Source organism: Macrotis lagotis, chromosome 1 (assembly GCF_037893015.1).
Source record: "Macrotis lagotis isolate mMagLag1 chromosome 1, bilby.v1.9.chrom.fasta, whole genome shotgun sequence".
NCBI lineage: Eukaryota > Metazoa > Chordata > Mammalia > Peramelemorphia > Peramelidae > Macrotis > Macrotis lagotis.
The window spans coordinates 40973337-40993154 of record NC_133658.1 but is presented as its reverse complement, the minus strand read 5'-3'; the positions used below and the strand labels follow the sequence as shown (position 1 = coordinate 40993154).

Here is a 19818-nt window from a genome sequence, read left to right as displayed (position 1 = left end):
CCCAAACCTGCCTGGAAAGCCCAGCCTCCTTGGGCCCAAAGGGCCCTGCCCTCCCTCTGGTGGTCAGCACAGTCCTGCACTGACTCCCAGAGGCTTCTGCGGCCCTTCTGCCAGGGGAGGTCCAGACTGCTCCTGACCTCCAGCTTGGGGTCAGCTGTGGCAGATTCCAGGCTGGTTTTACGCCATCTGAAGGACAGCTGACAGACCCAAAGGAGACAAGGGAAGAATTAGACATTTAATAAAACGTGCCTCCTATGCGACAACCTCCAGAGTGCCCCTGAAGAAGCGAGGAGGGGCCCAGTCGGACAGCTGTTTATTGGAGAACAGTCATGGGCAGGAGTCCCAGAGTCCCAGAGGCAGCCCCTGCACCTCCTCCTCTCTTTTCAGGAGATGCATAGAGCCTGTGACCTTGGGCAGCAGTTGTACTGCCCGTCGCTGGCAGGCAGTGTCTCAACGCCAGGGCAGAGGCCAGCAGGCTGGAGAGGAGGGCGCGGTAGATGGGAGAGCCGGGCTTCGGGCCGTGCTGCAGGCTTCGAGCTGCCAGCAGACAGAACCAGAGCCTGGGGTGGCGAGAGGAGGAGAAGGGGGCCGAGGGGCAGGAGGGGGTTCCCTGCCTTGTGTCCAGGCCCAGCCCCGTGCTTCTCCCTGCGTGGAGGTCCTGGGGACGGCCGAGCAGGGGCCCGGCAGAGGGTGTGCGTGTGGGCACGGGACATGATGGTCACTCAGTCCAAGGGGGCCATGAGCAGGTGCAGCTCCCGGAAGGCACTGCCGTGGCGGCCACTGAGGCCAGACTTGTTCTTGATAAGGTGGCTGATGTTCTTCAGCTGTTTGTAGCAGAGTCTGCACTTGTGGAGTCTGGGGACAGACCAGGCTCTGGTGTCAGGGAGGCCAGGCCCCAGGCAGCCCTGCTCTCCCCTACCCCCCCCTCCCCCCCTCCCCCCTGCAATGGTCTTCTGGGTCTCAGCTGAAGGCAGTCAAGCCTCCAAAGCTGGGTTCCCCACTACCAGTCACTGACACCTGGAGCTCCCTGGACACTCAGGAGTGAGGGGGGGCCAACGTTATGACCCCTGGTTACAACTGCTCCGACTTAAGACTCCTCCTCCTCTTGTCTTTCTAGCCCAGGCCTCTCTCATGTCCAGCTTCTCTCCCTGCCCAGGCTCAGTCTATCTCCTGGTCCTGGGGCCCCTCACCTTTCCTCTCGGGTGATGTCGACCCCCACAGAAGGTGGGGCAGCAAGGATATCTGTGATCAGGGGCAGAAACCGCTGCAGGATCAGCTTTAAGGAGGTGCAGCCTGTCTGCACGTAGCTGTGGGGGAGATATGCCCAGTGGTCAGGGGCCTGAGTCAAGGAAACTGGTCCAAGCCAAAGGATCACCTTATGAAGAGAGGTCTGGGGCCCCAGGACTGACCTTCTGGTCTGGTCAAGCAGCTTTTCTGGCTCTCGGGGGATGGCTCTCAAAGAGCCCCCGCCCCCCACACAGATTTATAGAACAAGCCAAGAGGAATCCCAACCTTATTTCAGGGGCAGTGAAGTGGTGCAGAGGATAGAGTACTGGACCTGGAATCAGGAGGGCCTGAGTTCAAATCTGGCCTCAGACCCTTCCTAGCTGTGTGACCCTGGCCAAGTCACTTCATCTTATCATGAGCTGGAGAACTCCAGGATCTTTGCCAAGAAAACCCCACGTGGGGTTGTGAAGAGTCAGATGGGATTGAAATGACTGAACCACCACCACCTTATTACAACTAGCAGCAGGATGGCTGACAGGGTCATGGGCAAATAAAGGCCTCTGTGGCTGAGGCCTCTTACCAGAGTCAAAAACCTGGGTTCAAATCCTGCCTCTGGCTCTGTGGGGGCAAATCACTGAGCTTGTCAGACTCAAAGCAGAGGTGTCAGCCTCCCTGGGAACCTCCAGCGCCTGGTCTGAGGCTGTTGGGAAAGGTCATGACCTGGTATCTTGTCTATGAGGCTGGGGACCTGTGCATGTGTGGGGGAGTGTGCCTCGAGCTCCCCCTGAGCACAATGTGGGAGCACGCGGTCCTCACCTCTCATATTTGCTCTGAAGCAGCTTCTCAATCTGGGGGAGGACCGTGGTACAAAGGTCCAGTTTCCAAAGAGACCTGTGGAGGAGATAACAGATACCAGTCCCAGGTCCTGCACCCACGAGACCCTGCCCCATCCAGCCCCCCACCCAGACCCAGCCCTTGCCCCTTACGCTTTCTGGTTCACAATGTTGAGGAGGTCTACTACCACGGACAGGTCATTTATGGCCACTGCAGAGTCCACGGATGTCTGAGGAGATAGAGGCGTGGTCCTTGTGTCAAGAGTCAGCCCGGCTCCGCCCTCAACCTGGGTTCAGCTAACACAGCCACTGTGGCCCAAAGCAAGGACCCCTGAAACCTTGGCCTCCCCCACCAGGGCACAAAGGGACCCAAAGGGCAGTAACCATCCTTGGATGCCCCATGGAGCCTCCAGGAGAGGCCGGGCACTCCATGGTGTGGTATGGCTCAGTGGCACAGCCCACAGTGAGCTCCTTCAGTCAGGGCTCCTCCTTGCCTTGATGTCCCCTGTGCTCCAGACGGCCCGCACCGTGTCCAGGTTCTTGTGCCGGCTGGTCAGAACCACACACATGGTATCGTGGCCCTTTCGGATCTGGGACATGGCATCTTCATCGACCATCTCTGACTGGTTGGGCATCTTCACAGCCTGGGCATAGGGGCAAAGGGCTAGGTGTTGGGCTAAGACCTGGTTCTAGGCTGGGCCCCTAGCAGAGTTGTCAGTGGTACAGCAGGGCACAGGAGGCCTGGGCAGGCAGCAGAGGGTCCCTCTGCTGTAGGGGGATGGGCCTCGGGAGGCCCTAATTACCCGCCCTTTGGCTCACATCCATTTTCCTTACAGGCAGGAAGTCAGAGGCTTTGAGCCCAATGGGCTCATTTCTGGCAGCAGGAATGACAGCAGGTTCGGCTTTGGGCATCGGGGTGGAGGTGGCAACAGGGAGCCTGGGCACAACATCAGACTAGGGGGAGAAAGGGGAGTTGTCAGGGCAGGCCTGGCAGTAGAAAGCCACCCAACCCTGTTCCAGGACCCCAGACCTTCCACCCTCACCCCTAGCCCCCCACTCCCCATTGAGCTTTCAAGTTCACGTACGTTTCCTCTGTTTGGCATCGGAAGCTGGACGTCCATGGCCTGGCTGGGTTTGGCTGCCTCCTTTGCTATGGCCATGTCTAAGGAAGATGACAAATAGTTGCTGGGATCAGAGGAAGCAAGCGCCTGGGGTTCAGGTCAAGGAGGCCTCAGGTAGCCGTCCCCTGCTGCCCTATTCCTCTGGACTTACCGTCCTCTGGGGGGGCGGGGAAAGGCTCACTCCTCTGGGGTGGAGTCCGACCTGTGGAGGGAAGAGAAGGGATGGAGGGGGTGCCAGGACAGGCTCCCCTCCCCCCATCAGCTCTGTCTGCCCCAGTCACCCCATCCAGCACAGCCCCCACAGGCAGCTCTGGCCTCAGGGCCTCCAGATATATTCAGGGTCTCTTTTTACTCCTCTGTTAAATAGGCAGGATGGGCACTGGTACTTCAAGGTCTCCCTTCTGTGCCCCCCCGGGTCCAGGACTCACTGATGCTGTTCTTGGGCTGGAAGATCTCCTTGTAGTCCTCAGCATTCTGGATCTCAGCCCGGGACTCACGCTCATCACGGTCATCCTCGCTGCTGGGGCTTCGCCGCTCACTCTCAGAGTTCTGTTTCACCCTAATGTGCCCGGTCCAGTGGGCAAGAGGCATCCGTGGAGAGGATGAAGGAGGGAAGAGGAGGGGGAAAGCCCCTGGGTCGGGGGGGGATTGCAGGAGGGAAGCTCCTGTGACCCCAGGCCTTAGGGATCTGGTTTCTTGGGGAGCTGGGCCCAGAGGCTCTCCATCAGGGTGAACCCCCCCTGCACGGCCGACTCTCAGCTCACCTCTGGGGCTTGCTACAGGTGGTGGCTGGCCTCTCGTAGCCTCGGCGGATGGTGGAACCAGTGGGGGTGGGTTGAGCCACAGGCCTGCTGTCCTCTACTGGGTCCTGCACAACAGTCCCAGACCTTGTGACACGATTTAGATCCACCACATAAGAGGAAACATTGCTCTGGGCGAAGGAAACACCAATCTAGGCTCAAAGAAACCAGAATGTCAGCACTGGGAGAGTCTGTGGAGGCACCCCGTATGAGCCCCCCTTCACTGCACAGAGATCATCTGGGGAAGGGGTGACTGGCAGGCTGGCCGGGAGGTCACACACTGATAATCATCTCCCTGCTTGGAATCTGCACTGTCAACAGCCTCCTGAAATGCTTCAAGTTTCACATAAGGGGAGAGCTTCAGATCCAAGCAGCAAGGGGTTTTCCTCACCTGACCACCCGGCAAAGCTGGCTTGGTACAGCTTGGCTGAGGGGGCAGACCCAGTCTGCCCAGTCTAGACCATCACCATGACACTGTCCAAACACATAACTCTGGAAGCCCCTGACAGATTGGGGTTGGCCCAGCACAATGGAGACTTTGAACTGCCCCACTATATTTATAGGTTAACATGGACTTGTTTGTTTTTTCTAATGGGGGGGGTAGGTAATTTTTAAAAAAATTACAAGTAATCTTCAAAAAACAAATATAAAGAGGGGGAGGGCTGGGCCTGCTGACCTCTAAAGATAGTAGCTAGTATTTAAATCCCATTAACTAGTCCTGTTAAAAACAATTGCTGCTAGACTCAGGGGCCCATGGGGAGAACACCTGTGAGGAAGGGTTGGGGGAGTAGGGGTCCCCTAAGGTTGCCTGCAGGCTGCACTCACCAGCTGGTTGTTGCAGGTGGTCAGGTCGGCCACCTTGCCCCAGTTCACCAGAACCACGTCAAAGCAGCGCTCAGGTTCCCAGCCGTACACTCGAAGAGAGTCTTGACAGCCACTGTATAAGCAGCAGCCATCGGGGTTGAAGAGTATACTCCTGGGGACAGGCAAAGGGGAGAAAGAATCACCCAGGAGCCTTTAGGAAAGCCCTGCCACCTGAGAGAAGTCCCAGACTGGTCGTGGGGCACACTTGGAAACCTGGGTAGTTCTGGGACATGCATGATACATGGTCAGCCTAAGAGCCAAGAGTCCATCTTGGCAGACCCAGGGATCCAGAGCTCCTGAGGTGGCAGGCTCAGCCACGTACCTGACAGGCCCAGGTTCCCCTTCAATGCAGCTGACCACTTGGAACTTCTCCAAATCCCAGAAACGGATTGTCCTGCAAGAGGAAAGGACCCCAAGGAGACACTTAGACCTTTCTCCCCAACATTTTAGTGGTCCCTTTTCCTAAAGTACCCTAAGCTGCAGCCACTCATGGGCACCCAGACTCTCCCAGGGATGTAACCACAGATCACAGAATAGGGGACCAGGAGTCTATGCCCTGAAGAGATGATAAAAGAATGGTAAAAACATCACTTGTACAAAAATATTTATAGCAGCCCTGTTTGTGGTGGCAAAGAATTGGAAATTAAGTGAATGTCCATCAATTGGGGAATGGCTTAGCAAACTGTGGTACATGTATGTCATGGAACACTATTGTTCTATTAGAAACCAGGAGGGATGGGAATTCAGGGAAGCCTGGAAGGATTTGCATGAACTAATGCTGAGTGAGATGAGCAGAACCAGAAGAACGTTGTACACCCTAACAGCAGCATGGGGGCGATGATCAACCTTGATGGACTTGCTCATCCCTTCAGTGCAACAATCAGGAACAATTATGAGTTATCTGCAATGGAGAATACTATCTGTGTCCAGAGAAAGAATTGTGGACTTTGAACAAAGACCAAAGACTATTACTGTCAAATTAGAAAAAAAAAATTGTTATCTTATTATGTAATTTTACTATCTCATATTTTATTTTTCTTCCTTAAGGATGTGATTTCTCTCTCATCACATTCAACTGAGATCAATGTATAACATGGAACCAATGTAAAGACTAACAGAATGCCTTCTGTGGGGAGTGGGAAGCAAGAATGGGGGGAATATTGTAAAACTCAAAATAAATAAATAAACTCTTTCTTTAAAAAAAAAATAGGGGCCAGGACCTGTTCACACCTAGAGGGAGAAGAGATTTCTTCCTCCTGACTGGATGAAAAAAATGAAATGAATGTAAAAGCATTTTTCAGGGTTCCCAAGTACAATGGACATGAGGAGCATGGGGAATGTAACTAATAGAAGAGCAAGAAGGTTGGAGGTGAGACCGGTCAGTATTCTCCAACATAGTGAAGTTCTGCTCCAAAGCCTATCTGACAGCCCTGACAGACGCAGGCTGGCTGGATGCTCTTTCATTAGGACCCCTCTGGACAACAAAGACCCAGCAATGCTTTGGCCCTTGCACCCTGCTCCCAGGTGCACCCCGAGTTCTCAGTAAAAGGGGCTGCCCTTCCCCAGGCTGGGTCCGGCCATGGTCTCAAGTCACTTGGGTCAAGAGTGCTGCCTCCCTTCCTCCATTTACCTGTCAGCACTGCCGGAAGCCAGGAGGTACTCATTGGGGTGAAACTCTACCACGTTGACAGGTCCTGTGTGTCCCAGGAACTCGGACATCATCTTTCCTGCAGTCAGATCCCAAAGCTGGGAGGGAAGAGAGCTGGGCCTCAGCATGGAAACCAGTTCTTTGGGATAATCTGTCCCAGAGGGACAATGGTTTTTACTGTTGTTTGGCTGCTTTAACTCCTCCCCACCTCTACTTCTGCCAGACACAAGTCACATGGGCCCCATTGGGCATGGATTCCAATACTGACCCCATGTAAGGAAAGGAAGGCACAGCCTCCCTAAGAGCCAGGACTCTACCTTCACGCTGTGGTCATCTGCAGCAGAAGCTAACCATTTCCCGTCAGGGCTAAACCGAAGACATCTGACAGCCTGAGTGTGTCCCTGAAAGAGAAAAGGCACCAGCTCAACCATCCCATGGAATATTCCAGGCCCGCTCATTCTAGGGCTCAAGTGAGGCCAGGACTCTGCAGCAGTCTACTAATGCAGGAACCTCATTTCCCAGTTGTTTTCCACATGAGATGTTGGGAAGACAGAAAGGATGAAATTTGGCAAGTGACTGGCTATGTGGGCTAAATGAGAGGGAGAAGTCCAAGATGATGGTGAGGGGACCAGGGAAGAAGCTCAGAAACCTAGCAAGATGGCCCTGCCCTTGGCAGAAAAGAAGGGGGTTGGGACACTACTGAGACATCTAAGAGGCAGATAGCGATGCAAGTCACCAAGTCCGAATGCAGAAGGAGAAGAGAAGATGCCCAAGGGTGGGGTCTTGTGGGGCCAGGCAGCAGGATAGAATGGTAAGCCAGGAAAAAAGCCTGACCTGCAAAGTCAAACATGTAGGGGGGGAAAGCAGCACAGAAGAGAGAGAGAGAGAGGAGAAAATACTGAGGGGAGGGCAGTTATGAGGTGAGATGTGGCAGATTCAGCCAGTCAGAGCTCCCCGAGAACTCTGGAAGCTCTCAGCAGTCAGCAGCCACACTGTGAAGGGCTGGAGAGAGAGGAAGGAGAGGGCGAGGACAGTTGGCTTCATCTTGGAGTCTGGCTGGGAAATAAAGGAGGAAAGCTTGAGGGGGTGGGAGGGCCCAGAGACAAGCTTCTAAGGATGGGGGAGCCCAGCCAATCTGAAGGGAGATGGGAAAGAACAGGCTTGGAGTAGGGGAGGGTTGACTGATGCACAAGAGGGAGCAAGGCCATGAGGAGAAGGACTGGCCTGAGTAAGTTCACCTGATTATCAGGGGCGAGAAATCAGAAAGAAGAGGATAATGTTAATGGGATGAAGAGAGAGGAGATGCCTCAGATTTCTCATGAGACACAAGGCTCTCAGCTAAGAGTGGGAGCAGATGGAAGGGGGAAGAGGCCTGAGGACAGAAGGAGGCAGAGCCTGGAACAGCCTCTTGTCAAGCTGAGGGAGGGTCCAGTGGAAAATAGACTGCCTGTCCTCAGCCAGCAGTCAGGGGCTTCCTTCAGCTCTGGGGAGGGGAGGGGGTGGATGCTGAGCATCATCCAGGGCTGGGGTCAGGCAAGCCAAGAGTGGAGACAGGACTGGGAGGGACGGGGGTGGGGGGGTGGGGGTGGGGGTGGAGATCTGAGAACAGAGGAAGGATGTGAAGGAAGCACAGTCTGAGAAGGAGCCTCAAGGCCACCCAGGGCTTGAATGCCACTTCTCGGCCAGAGGCCACTCTCCTTTGGTTCCACAGAACTGACATGATTCTCTCTCTTGTATCAATCAAGGAACCTCTTACCTTATACCGGAATACACAGCCTTTTCTCCTTATGTCCCAGAGCTGTGGAGGAAACAACAGAGGAGAAGAGGTCAGTGAGGTGGGGAGCTCAGGGAGACACAGCTCTAACAGTCCCTGGACTGCATGCGACTCCTAGCCCTTCCCCTCCACAATCAGCATCCAGAGGGACAGGCGTGTGGGCCATGGTCCCCCAAACCCACTTTAGTCTGGTCTGCCCTCAGGTAGGCCCTGGCCCCTTAGGAAGATGTCCTTTTGAGAAGGCACCAGAGATGGGATGGTCCCCCTTGTCTGGGAAGCAGGCCTTCTTTGGCACATTTAAGAGTGGCCTTACCTTAATGTTTGTATCCTGAGAACCAGAGGCTACAAACTCCCCATAGGGATGGAAGTCTAGGCTGCAGATGTTGGCTTTATGTCCCATTAAAGTACGAAGAACTGCCAAGGGAGAAGACGAGAACCAGAAGGTGGGTTTTGTTGTTGGTATTTAACAGAAGGGTGGACGCCCCGTACTCCCAGAGAACAAGTGTGTGTGGGCCGGCCCCATCCCTTTGTGTCACAGGGCCCCCCAGAAGTGCTTGCTCAATGGCTCAGCTGGCCCCCATTCTTTTTTGCAGCTTGCTGCTCAAGGCTTGGGGGGGGGGGGGAAGAGAGGGGTCAGAATCCTGGCGACTTTTGGCCTCGGGTTTCTTTCAAAGACCCTGCTTCCCTGAGTACACAAAGAGAAGCAACCAAACCCTGAAACACTGTTTTTCACAACTTTAAAGAAACTTTATTCTGGTTTAAGTGTATAATAAATGATATGCAAGTCAGGAGGCAATCATTTTATCAAATCCTGATGCCTTTGCATGTCTCTACAGTATTATTTATTTATTTGTTTGTTTGTTTGTTTATTTATTTATTTAAGGTTTTGGCAAGGCAAATGGAGTTAAGTGGCTTGCCCAAGACCACACAGCTAGGTAATTATTAAGGGTCTGAGGCCAGATTTGAACCCAGGTACTTCTGACTCCAGGCTGGTGCTTTATCCACTACGCCACCTAGTCACCCCAGTCTTTAATCTTCTTAATCATGTTTTTCTTTTTGAAGAATTAACATTTAGTTTTCTGAACTAGAAATAGAAGGAGCCTGAACAACAGAGGTTTGTCCCCTCTCCCCATCACACTCTGGTATTATCGACTTGCTATCTTGCTTTACTTGGCTTTTCTGAAGTGTTGATGCACCCAAAAGGGATGCACCTTCAATCAGGAAGCTGCAGCCCAGTCCCCAGGGATCTTTTGGCCTCAGGCAGGAAGGAGGACTTTGGGAATCCTTCAGCACCTGATAAGGAGTGGCCAGCACCCATCCCTGTGTGGGAGGCTCTCTAGAGGATGAGCTAGCACCCTCTCTCTCTGGGCCTGGCCGGAGCAGGAGAGTCCCCCACTGCTACTTAGGAGGGGCTCGCCAGAACTCTCGATTCAGGCCTGGGTTTTCACGTGGCATCTCAGTCACCACTGCAGCGGTGTCAGTGGTGGTGGGCTTGAGGAAAGGGATGCTGCCACTTCAGGTTCTCTGCCTCTAGGAGAAGATCTGCCTAACATGAAGCACAAGGACTACAGCCCCACTCTGGGGAAAATGAATTCAAGCTGAGGCTGTTTCATATAACTTCAATGGAATCTTCTGCCTTTGTATTTGCTGCAAACCCTCTGCCTTCAACTGAGAGACAAGCTTCTGAGATCCTTTAGCTTCTGCTGAACTAGTACATGTTTGCTCTGCCCCAACAGGGGTTTTGGAGGGAATGGGCTGAGCTCAGATCTGAGACTGGAAAAAGAACCGCTTGATTCACTTCTTCAGTGAAGATCCTGGTCTCCATTTCACCCCCGTCCCCTAAACTGCCAGTTGTCCTGTCTATATTTTGTATGTTCGTGGTTATTTGCCTGCTGGCTCCCCCATGCCCAGCACTTGGCAGTGCCTGGCACACAAAGCCTTGAAGAAACAATGAAATGACTTGCTAGGCTGCCCACATGATTCCCACAGCACAGAATGTACATGTCCGCAGTGAACTGAGTCCTGGGGAACCAGGATGGGAGCAGAATTCAGATGGTGCATCCTCTTCTCACTCCACTTCCAGACATTTCTTCATACATCATTTTCATCACCACCTCCTGATAGCTCACAGGAGGTAGAAGCAAAGACTCTGAGCCTCGTTTTTTGGACAATGAAGAGGCTGAGACTAAGAAAGACTAAGGCCACCCCAGGAGTATGAGCTGGAGTGGAAGCTGGGCCTCGTCTGCCTGGTACTTTTTTCCCAGGCAGTCTAGCTCTGGCACCACCTAGCTCACAGCCTCTGGCTTCCTCTTTTTTCCATTGTCTTCTAAAACATAAACCCCCACATCTCCCCAGCCTCTACCCCCTGGGACCTCCTCTGTCCAGCACTGGACTCAGTCTTGGGACTGTTGCTCTCTGTGCATCACAGGTCTGGGAGCTGGTGATGGACAAGTGGGGTACAGAATGCTCCTCATTCTTTGTCTCTCCACCTCTGGGGCTTCTCTTTGTTACCAGGCATCTTAGAAACTTCCATCTTTGGGAGCTCAGAAGTCTTGAGTAAGGAGATTCCAAGGAGGGCCATGCACCATCACTCCTGATGCAATGGCTTGGTGCAGAGCCGTAAGACCAGTTCGTTGGGATGCTGTGCTTTACAATCACCATTTGTTCTTGCCATCCAATGGGTGTTCCTCAAAAAGGGTTGGGAATTAAGCCTTCCAAGCAGTTTTCTATTCTTGAGCAAGAGCAGGTTTTGAAAATGTAACAAGGCATATTTAGTTGCCCCATGGTCTACAATCACTGCTGCCATAGCAGAGATGGAAAAGGGCCCTTGGCCAAAGGCAGGCAGGGGCAGCTTTTGTGGTGGGCAGAGGGGCAGGAGAGGAGGAGTCAGACTGCTTGAGGGAAAGCCATCTAAAGCCTGGCTCCCAGTCCCTTACTCAGAGCTCACTGGGTTACTGGTTGGAAGCACATTTTGGTCAAGATTTCACAGAAATGCTGATTAATTAAAAATACAGACATGAGAACTGAGTTTTGCCAAAACCTCCTTCCATTAGCAACACCACCTTTAAGTTCCTTTCCCCCTTCTCCCTTTCTTCTGGGGCTAAGCAAAGACCCATGGCCTTTCTGACTATGGTCCAAATCACTGAGAATAGACAAAAGTGTGTCCGGCAGGTTGACCAGGCCCAAAGGCCATTTACTGGCTATTAATTATCATTAGCTAGCTATCACATTGTTAAGCAGCTATCTGGCAACAGTGATGACACTCTGCATTTTCCTCCCACAAGCTGTCTCTCTCCTTCCCTTTCTTCTCTCTTTGCCTCCATTCTCTTTCCCTTCAACTTAAATCAGCATTTATTGGCTACCTATTGGGTTGTCCTATGGGGTTCACAAAGATAAATAAGACAAGGTCTCTGCAGCACTTACAGGTCAGAGGGAAGGAAAAGATAGGGACAATGTAGGAAGAGACCTATGTCACAAGAGCTTCATAAATTGAGTTTTATAAGAGGGCAGGGAAAAGAGAGAGAGAGAGATTCCTTCTTGCTGGGGAGGAAAGGAGATTACCATGGAAGACAAAGAGGAAGTGGCACTGGGGCTGGGCCTTGGCCAGGACTTTGGCAGGACAGATGAGGCAGAAGTATTCCAGGATGGGGGACAATATAAAGAATGATAGGACACTCCCGGAGCACCTGTGCTATGGATGACCAGCAATGGCTGTGCCTGGCCCCAGCCTACACCGGCTCAGTCTTTGGCCTTCATGGCCCAGGGTTATTGGCTCCTGCCCCGGGCTCACTCAGGGGATCTCATCTCATCATTTACTCTTCTCATCATGGCAGTGAAGGCCAAACCTGAAGAGGCAGAGTCCTCAAGTCTATAAACAATGGAGAATAAAACACCCAAACTCCTACTGTTTGGATGGATCTCTCACAGATGACAAGATGAAGGATCTGTGGTCCTCTTTCAGCATCATGGACATTTAATGGGAACATTAAGACAATAAAGGATACACTTAAAAAAAGAAACCCAACCTACTTTTGGCAGCTTCCAGGTCCCAAACACGAATGGATCCTGACTGGGATCCAGCCACAATGAGCTCCTCGGGGGTGTTGAGTCGGACACTCTCCACAGGTGACGTGTGACCAGTTAAGCTCTGTGGACAAAAGACACCAGGATGGAAGAATAGGACTTTGTAGACAAGGGTCAAAACCTCTTTTTCTTAGAGGAAATATAAAAGCTGTGCAGAAACAGGATTGGACTGAGAATGAGGGACCTGAACTCTAACTTAGGCTTTGGTGTTAACTTCTGGGGAGATCATTCTTCTTTGTCTTATTTCCCCAACTCTTAATTTTTTTAGATTTGGTTTCTGTTGCCCTGGTCTACCATTCTTCTCCTCCCATGTATCCCTTTTAGCCACAATCAGCACACACTGTCACTTTTCCTTCTCTATTCTCCTCATGCACACACACACACTCCCCCCCAAAGACAACACGTAGAGGCCACATGAAGACTTCTGCACGCAGCGTCTATCCAGAGCCAACATGCTTCTGGAGGGGAATGACTGCTGCTGCCCCAAGCAGGTTCCCTTTGATATTACCTGATCCCTGGGATGCTGCTACCTCCTAACTGCAGCGGCTAGCTCTGCCATGCTCCCCAGGGACTCAGCACAGAGAGATTGTGAGAAGGTCCTGCTTGGGAGATGAGGAGATTCTCACATAGATCAGAGTCTATTCTCACATAGGTCATAGGTGAGAGCCGCAGCAATCAAGACCCCAGGAGAGATCGAAGGGCTGGGGCTTGAGTTTATAAAGGCTGAGGTGCCAAGAGGCATGAGGGCTGTCAGCTGCTCCTCTGGTCTCCCTTTTATCAGATGAGGAGATGAGGGTTCAGAGACCCACAGTCATGTTGTCTGCCCCTGCAGGGGCTCCTCTGAAGGAGGATGACACTGCATAGCAGCCCTGCCTTCATCTGAGTGTCTGTAGGGAGCCTTCTAGTTTCATTAACAGTATCCTGTCCTGGGGTGGCTAGGTGGCACAGTGGATAGAGCACTGGCCCTGCAGTGAGGAAGACCTGAGTTCTTGAGAATTACCTAGCTGTGTGGGCTTGGGCAAGTCACTTAACCCCATTGCCTTGCAACAAACAAATAAACAAACAAAAGAAGTGTATCCTATCCCAGCTAGAACTCAGGTGGGTCCATCTCAGTCTGTCTGTTCTGTAGGATAAGAGAAGTTCCAAGAGCAAGCAACTCCTTTGTCATCTGACCCTTCCCAGACATGGACATTGCTCCTGCCCATTAGCGTCAGTTCATTCATTCTGCTCTCTACTCTTGCTGTGCCTTTCTTAGGATCAGAGATTTCAAAGCTGGAAGAAACCTTGGACATCATTTAGCCTGCCCCTCTCGCTTTACTGATGAGGAAACCAAGACCCTGACTTTTCCAAGGTCATATGAACTGTAAACAGCAGAACCAGGATTCACACCCAGGTCCCTGGATTCTTCCCCTGGACTGTGGGACTACTCAGGCATCTCCCCTAATCTCCTTGGATTCACTTGGCAGAACAGGGGAAAATGAGCCAGCATTTTAGGTCTGGGGTGGTGCCTGGTTCTGTCATCTCCTCCCAGACCCTAACCACCCCCCGTCCAGGTGCTTCTTACCATGATGCAGTTGGGCTTGTTCACTGACCACAGGTTGACCCGACAATCGTCTCCTCCCGTTGCCAAGAGCCGTCCTGAACCTTTACCCAACACCAGGGAAGACACATTGCTGGCATGGGCCACGATCTCCTCTATAAAAGAAAAGGAAGGGAACAGAGACGCATGTCACTGGCAGCCCCAGAGGCTGAGGAGCTGCCTGTGGTGTGGGTCCGATCAGGATACCTCAGAGTGGCCTGTGTCTAGCATCCCTCTGCCACTTACAATTAGTGGGAACAACTCCTAATTATGAGCAGGGACCCGAGGGCTGAGACAACAGCAGAGTCACTGCCATCAGGCTATACGGGATCTGCAGTTGAAAACAGGGAGCGCAAACAGTCTGGAGAAAGAAGACATCCCCTGTCCAGTCCACAATGGGCTCTCAGATCCCTCAAGGAAGGAGGATAGCCCAGTGGCTGGAGTGTGGTCTCAGACTGAAGAAGTCCAGGGTTCAAATACAGTCTCTGAGACCTCAGACAAGTTGCTGACCTCCCTGTAAACTAAAGGAATTGGCCTGAAAGTCTCTGAGATTAGAAGAATGGCCCTGATGTTGACCTTCATGATATTCCTAAAAACTGGGCAGAGAAATCCTTATTCCCTTCATTTTCCTGAAGAGGAAATGGCCCCAAATGGTCTCATTTTACAGAAAAAGATAGGAGGAGGGTGGTATGTGAGCCCACCTGAGCAGCCTCTAGAGGTGGGTGTGAGCAAGGTGTTAAGAGTTGGAGGATGTGGCGGGGCTGCTTCCTCACTGAGTGTCTGCATGAGGCAAAGGGAACTCCCTCCCCAAGTGTCCCCTACCCCCACCCCCAGCAGGGTCCTCCAGGGTTGGGAACAAAGCAGGGTTGGACCCAATAAGGGGGACTTAGTCTTCATGACTTCAGTGTCATGGGAGTGTGGAAGATGAGGAAGAGAAGAGGCCAAGTCCCCAGCGAGGCAGGGTGAGATGCGCCTGAATCTCTGGGGCAAAAGCAGCCAGAGCCAATCTTAGCCGTGCCAAGGAGCTAGTGCAGCAGTGACTGCTTGGAGCTCTACGGGTCCCAGGGGTCACAGCGATTGAAGGCTAAGTTTTCTACTTTCACAATGGGGTGTAGGCCTTGTGGGGTGGAGGGGAGGCTGGTGGGCTAACCCTGTCCTGGATTCTTCCCCTGGACTGCATATTCACACCCTGAGCTCTGAGAAGCCCCTGGGCAGAGCAGCCCCAAGGGTCCATTAGCTGCCAAGCCAAAGCCTTCTACAAAGGCTGCTGATGATTGTGGGCATCTCCAGGGCAACCCCATGAGTGAGGAAGACCCTTTCCCTGAGGATCCCACAGAACTTCCTGACCCTGTGTGAGCCTGGCAGAATGGTATCATCGAGTATGTATCTACAAAGTCTTTACTGAAAACCAACAGGGAAAGGGACTGGGGGTGGGGGGTCCCCAGGGGGGTCAGGGAGGATGGGCACTGGGCCCTGGCTCTGACCAGACACTTTGGGCACAGTCAGACTGGCTGTCTCTACAGGGATGGGCATCCAGAGTCTTGGCCTGGGGCTTTCCCCAAGTCTTCCTTCCCTGAGCACCCTCTGCCCCTGGCCAGGGTTGTCTCTTGCCCAACGCCATCCCCATCTGTGAATGTGCCTTTCTAGCAGCATACATCCTGCCTCCCTCCCTGGGAAGCTGGTCTGGTGTTCTCTGGCCTCAGTGGTCCCTCCTGCCTCCTCTGCTGCTGCTGAGCAGCCTTCCTGGAGGCCAAGGCTGTGCCTCTGCAGGAGTGGGGGAGGGCAGACTGCAAGTGCTGCATGAAGATTAGAGGGTCATCAGGTAAAGCAGCGTCCGGCTCTGGGATGACCAAGAGGCTGCTGCAGGGATGAGAAGTGCTTCTGATCTGGGAGGAGCAGGGGCCAAGGCACAGAACCAATGAGAAAAATGATGGCTGGGTGCTTGTTGGAAATAGCAGTGATATCACCCATCAGCGCCAAGGAGAGAATAGGCTGTGAGCCACACCCGCCTGCTGCCATCTGCTGCAAGCCAGGCTCCAGCCCAGCCCCCAGTCTGGGTCCTATGGGGTGGGGGGGGTGGGGGGAGGGAGTAGGTGGGGTCCTACTGCCCTATCGAGAAGAGGCACATGAACATCTGGTCACATGATGGATGGACAGTATTAACTGTCCAGGTCACAGAGGTCAGGCAGGAGTATTTCCAGGCCAGAGAAACTGAGTCCTGCAGCAACCCATACAGAAGTGGGAAAAGTATGTGTGTGTGGGGGGGAGGGGGGGTCCTAGGCTTGGATCTCCTCCTGCTTTGGCCTCTGGACCTGTGGAATCAGAGTCCACAGCAGGTCCCTGGAGAAAGTTCTTGGAAGTAACTGCCCCATGACAGTTCTTGCTGCCCCCTTGGACAATTCTGACCACACAGGCAGGGGCGCTGGCTGGCTGATGGCCACACAGGATACCTGATTGTACTGGGTGGCCCAGATTACTACCTGAGAGCGTGGAGGGACCTCTGAGGTCAAGAGGGCAGGGACCTGCCTAAGCTCACATGGGTGGCAAGAAGCGTCCTGACCTCTGAAGTCTGGTCCTCAGCCCCAAACTCAGCTCTCACTCTCTCTCTCTCTCTTGCAATCATGTCAGTCAGGTACGACATCTAGGCCATGGCAGACAGTCTCAGCTAGGGCAGGAGTGATCCAACTGTCTGGTACAAAGATCCAGAGGAAAGCCAGGTCTTGTCTTCCATCTCTAGTCAGTGACCCTTTGTAAAGGTATCATCCTGACAAGGGCTCAGCTTAAGCCAGGAAAATAAGCATCATTTTTCTATTATACAACTCATCCAAAAGCAGCAAAAGACCATTGAGAGTATGTTCTTTAGTCTACTCTGTCCACCACTGGTCTAGCTAATATGAGCAGTCCCCTCTAGAACACTCCATTCTCCAGGGGATGACAGGTGGCTAACAAGATTAACAAGCAGAGAGAGGGAGAAAAAGAAATGCAGGAGACTCACGTAATTTCCACGCAGTCTTGGTAACAACAGGGGTCGCCATTTTTGTAGTGAGTTCCTTTCAGTTGGCGTGCACCCCCAAAGCAACCACTTCCCTGGTTGGGGTGGGGGAAGAACCCCCCCAGACTCAAGTTTCAAGTTGGAGCGTAGTTTCGACACATCCAGGCAAAGACAATTCTGCTTTGTGGCCCTTTGCTAAGTCCTGTTTTATAACATCCAAGCAAGCAGTTTGTGTTTTGCAGTATACATCCCAGACCATGGAGAATCAGTTTTGGCCCATTGTAAAGTTATAGTAATCTGAAAAGGGAAAAAAAATATCACTTAAATTAATCTGACAAAGTATAAGCAGGGACAAGAGTTCTTGATTTAAAGAGGAACCCCCCCCCCCCCCAACTAGCATGTGTATACCAGTCTCCTTAATAAAACCTTTGGCTGTGGAAAGAATAAGGGAGTGTGCCAGGTGCTAACATTACTGGTTTTCAAGAGTGGCACCTAGAGAGTGGGTTCTCTTAAATATGATCATTTTGTTGAATAAAAGATAAAGTGGATGCTTGTGAAGTATTTAAATTGACTATAAAGAGACAGTTACACAATGCTTGTTTCCTAAGATGAAATGTATTCAGGGAAAGGCCTGAATTTTACTATGACATAATTCAAATCACCACAGAAGTATCACCCTACTCCTCCTTTGCAAATTAAGTAATGTTTCAAAATAAGACTGCCAAACCTCTGCCAGCCCACCCAACACTAAGCAGTTAGGAGCAGAAAGACCTTTCTCAGGGGGCTGTTTCAAAGTTAGATTCCAAGGGCATGAGAGGGGCAGGTCATAGAAGGAATCATAATTGAATCCTAAGAATATCTCTTCATAACAGAACTAAGAAAGTCCCATTCTCCCACATCATCCATTTCCCCTTTACTTGGAACAAGTGGCTAAACACTCTAAACTTGAGGTCTCTCCGGGCAGTCTCTGGACACACCCCAACCACATCTCACCGCTCCTTCACCCTCCTTGGGCCGCTGAGCTCATTCAGTGTCCTTTGCTTTCTCCTCCACAATACTCACCATTTGCCCTCCCTCCTTTATCTGCTCTGGGCCACTCCTCTGTTCCCTTCTTTCCTCTCAGTCCCTACTGCTCTTCCCTACCTTCTTTGCCCTTCCTCAGTCCTGGCTGTGCTTCCCTCTTCCTGGTCCTTTGCATTTGGCCGCCTCTCTTCCTCCTGTCCACTTCTAATATGCCTCGAGTCTCCCATCTTATTGCTTCTTCCATTTCCCCGTCTATACCCAAGTCTCTATCCTGCATCTCTGCATTCTGCCCTCCATCCTTGCTGAACCTCTTTTCTGTCTCCACACGATCTCCATCCTTTCCATCTCCACTCCGCCTCCATCCTTCACTCCTTCCACTCATCCCCTCACTGTCCCCTCCATTCTGACCCTCGGTTGGCTTCATCTTCTTCCTCTCATGCCCATCCTTTCTCTCTTCAGTCTGGGCCCTCACTGTCCTCTTCCTGCCCCAGTATTTCCATCCTTCTGCCCCCCGACCCTCCATTCTATTCCTTCATCCTTCTGCTGCCTCCATTGCAGCTCCCCATTCACCCATCCTTCTGCCCCCCAGTTCTGCCCCCTGGATCCTCCATTGCAGCTCCCCACTCACCCCATCCTTTTGTCCCCCAGACCCTCCATTGCAGCTCCCCATTCACCCATCCTTCTGCCCCCCAGTTCTGCCCCCCAGACCCTCCATTGCAGCTCCCCATTCACCCCATCCCTCTGCCCCCCAGACCCTCCATTGCAGCTCCCCATTCACCCATCCTTCTGCCCCCCGACCCTCCATTCCAATCCCAGGTCCCCCAGTTCTGCCTCTCTCCTCCCCTTCTGCCCCCTCCATCCCGTCCCCCAGTTAAGGGTCCCTCTCCCTCCTCCATGCCCCGTCCCCCCATTTTCGGCGCCCGGCCCCGCCCCCTGGGGGCCCCCTCCTTATTCTTCCCCCTCCCCCGGGCGCGCGCCGTTTCCGTTCCTCCCGGGCCGGGGGTTGGTGGGAGCGGGGCCGGGCCGGGCCGGGCCGGGCCGGCGCCTGCCCTCGGCCTCTGTGGGCGCCCCCGGCCCCGGCCCCACGGCCCGAGGAGGCCCGGCCGCTCCCCGCCCTGCGGGCCCGCAGCGCCCCCAGCCCTCGCCCCCTCCCACACCTGCGGCGGCGGCGGCGGCGGCGGCGGCTGCTCGGACGCTGAAGGGTCCGCTCCCAGCGCGGTGCCCACCTGACTCCATCCTCCGATCTGATTGGCCGCTGCTTGACAACCGACCCTCACAACAAAACCTCCGGCCTCCGTCCCCGCCTACCTTTGCCCTTAGGCCAATCAGCCACCGCGTAGGCCACGCCTCCAGGAAATCTTCACCAATCAAAACAGACCCTGATGCCTCTCCGCTTCATCCCTGCCCCTCTTTCACTTATTTCGACTAATCACAGTGAAAGGTTGTTTGAGGTTCCTCCCCTGGCCCGTGGTGAACCAATGTATGGCTGCGATTTATTAAGTCCCGCCTCTACCTCGGAGCTCCATCCCTCCCCGTCTCTCCTCCCGCCACCTTTCTTCCCATTCTCATTTACGTTTGAAAAACTGCGGCACGCCTCCAACAACGTCCGCACCAATCCCCTTAGCAACCATCCGGGTGACAACCAATGACAGATATTTTTGTTGAGAGGCCGATCGCTCCTCAGCCAATAGAAAGCATTCTGAAGAGACCTTGGAGGCCACTGAGCTGCCATATTGCTTTTGGGCAAGTCTGGACCCAGACCTTTCCCCGCCCCCATCCTTAGTGTCCCAAACGGGCCCGGTCGGATTTGAGAGCCGCGGCGTCCACAAGGCCAGGCCCAGCGTCCGGCCCGAGGTCGTGGAGGAGAAGGCGAA

At 53.1% G+C, this 19818-nt stretch overlaps 1 protein-coding gene across 5 annotated transcripts; it reads right to left on the bottom strand.

Annotated features, from left to right (window-relative positions):
• Positions 1-222: 222 nt before the first annotated feature.
• KATNB1 (katanin regulatory subunit B1) lies at positions 223-19540 on the bottom strand. 5 transcript variants are annotated; one of them, XM_074198818.1, is made up of 20 exons: positions 19518-19540; positions 16925-17218; positions 13915-14045; positions 12297-12414; positions 8581-8681; positions 8250-8291; positions 6811-6894; positions 6476-6591; positions 5168-5239; positions 4807-4957; positions 3946-4133; positions 3610-3740; positions 3333-3383; positions 3146-3222; positions 2880-3014; positions 2555-2704; positions 2214-2290; positions 2044-2118; positions 1191-1307; positions 223-855 (listed from the first exon to the last, which is right to left on the bottom strand). In XM_074198818.1, exons 2-20 carry the CDS (start codon positions 16962-16964, stop codon positions 723-725), a joined length of 1989 nt encoding a protein of 662 aa, XP_074054919.1. In that variant the 5' UTR covers positions 16965-17218; positions 19518-19540; the 3' UTR covers positions 223-722. The 5 variants fall into 5 exon arrangements, with proteins under 5 accessions (XP_074054919.1, XP_074054917.1, XP_074054918.1 ...); XM_074198816.1 differs by lacking the exon at positions 19518-19540 and adding an exon at positions 19253-19500; XM_074198817.1 differs by lacking the exon at positions 19518-19540 and adding an exon at positions 19171-19247.
• Between the last annotated feature and the right edge of the window lie 278 nt (positions 19541-19818).

Coding starts and splice junctions, on each gene's coding strand:
- KATNB1 (XM_074198818.1), bottom strand. CDS start 16,964: ATGGCGACCCCTGTTGTTACCAAGACTGCGTGGAAATTAC. Junction 4,958..5,167: donor GGGGAACCTGGGCCTGTCAG/GTACGTGGCTGA, acceptor GCCTGTCCCCAG/GAGTATACTCTTCAACCCCG. Junction 2,291..2,554: donor GGAGCACAGGGGACATCAAG/GCAAGGAGGAGC, acceptor CTATCTCCTCAG/ACATCCGTGGACTCTGCAGT.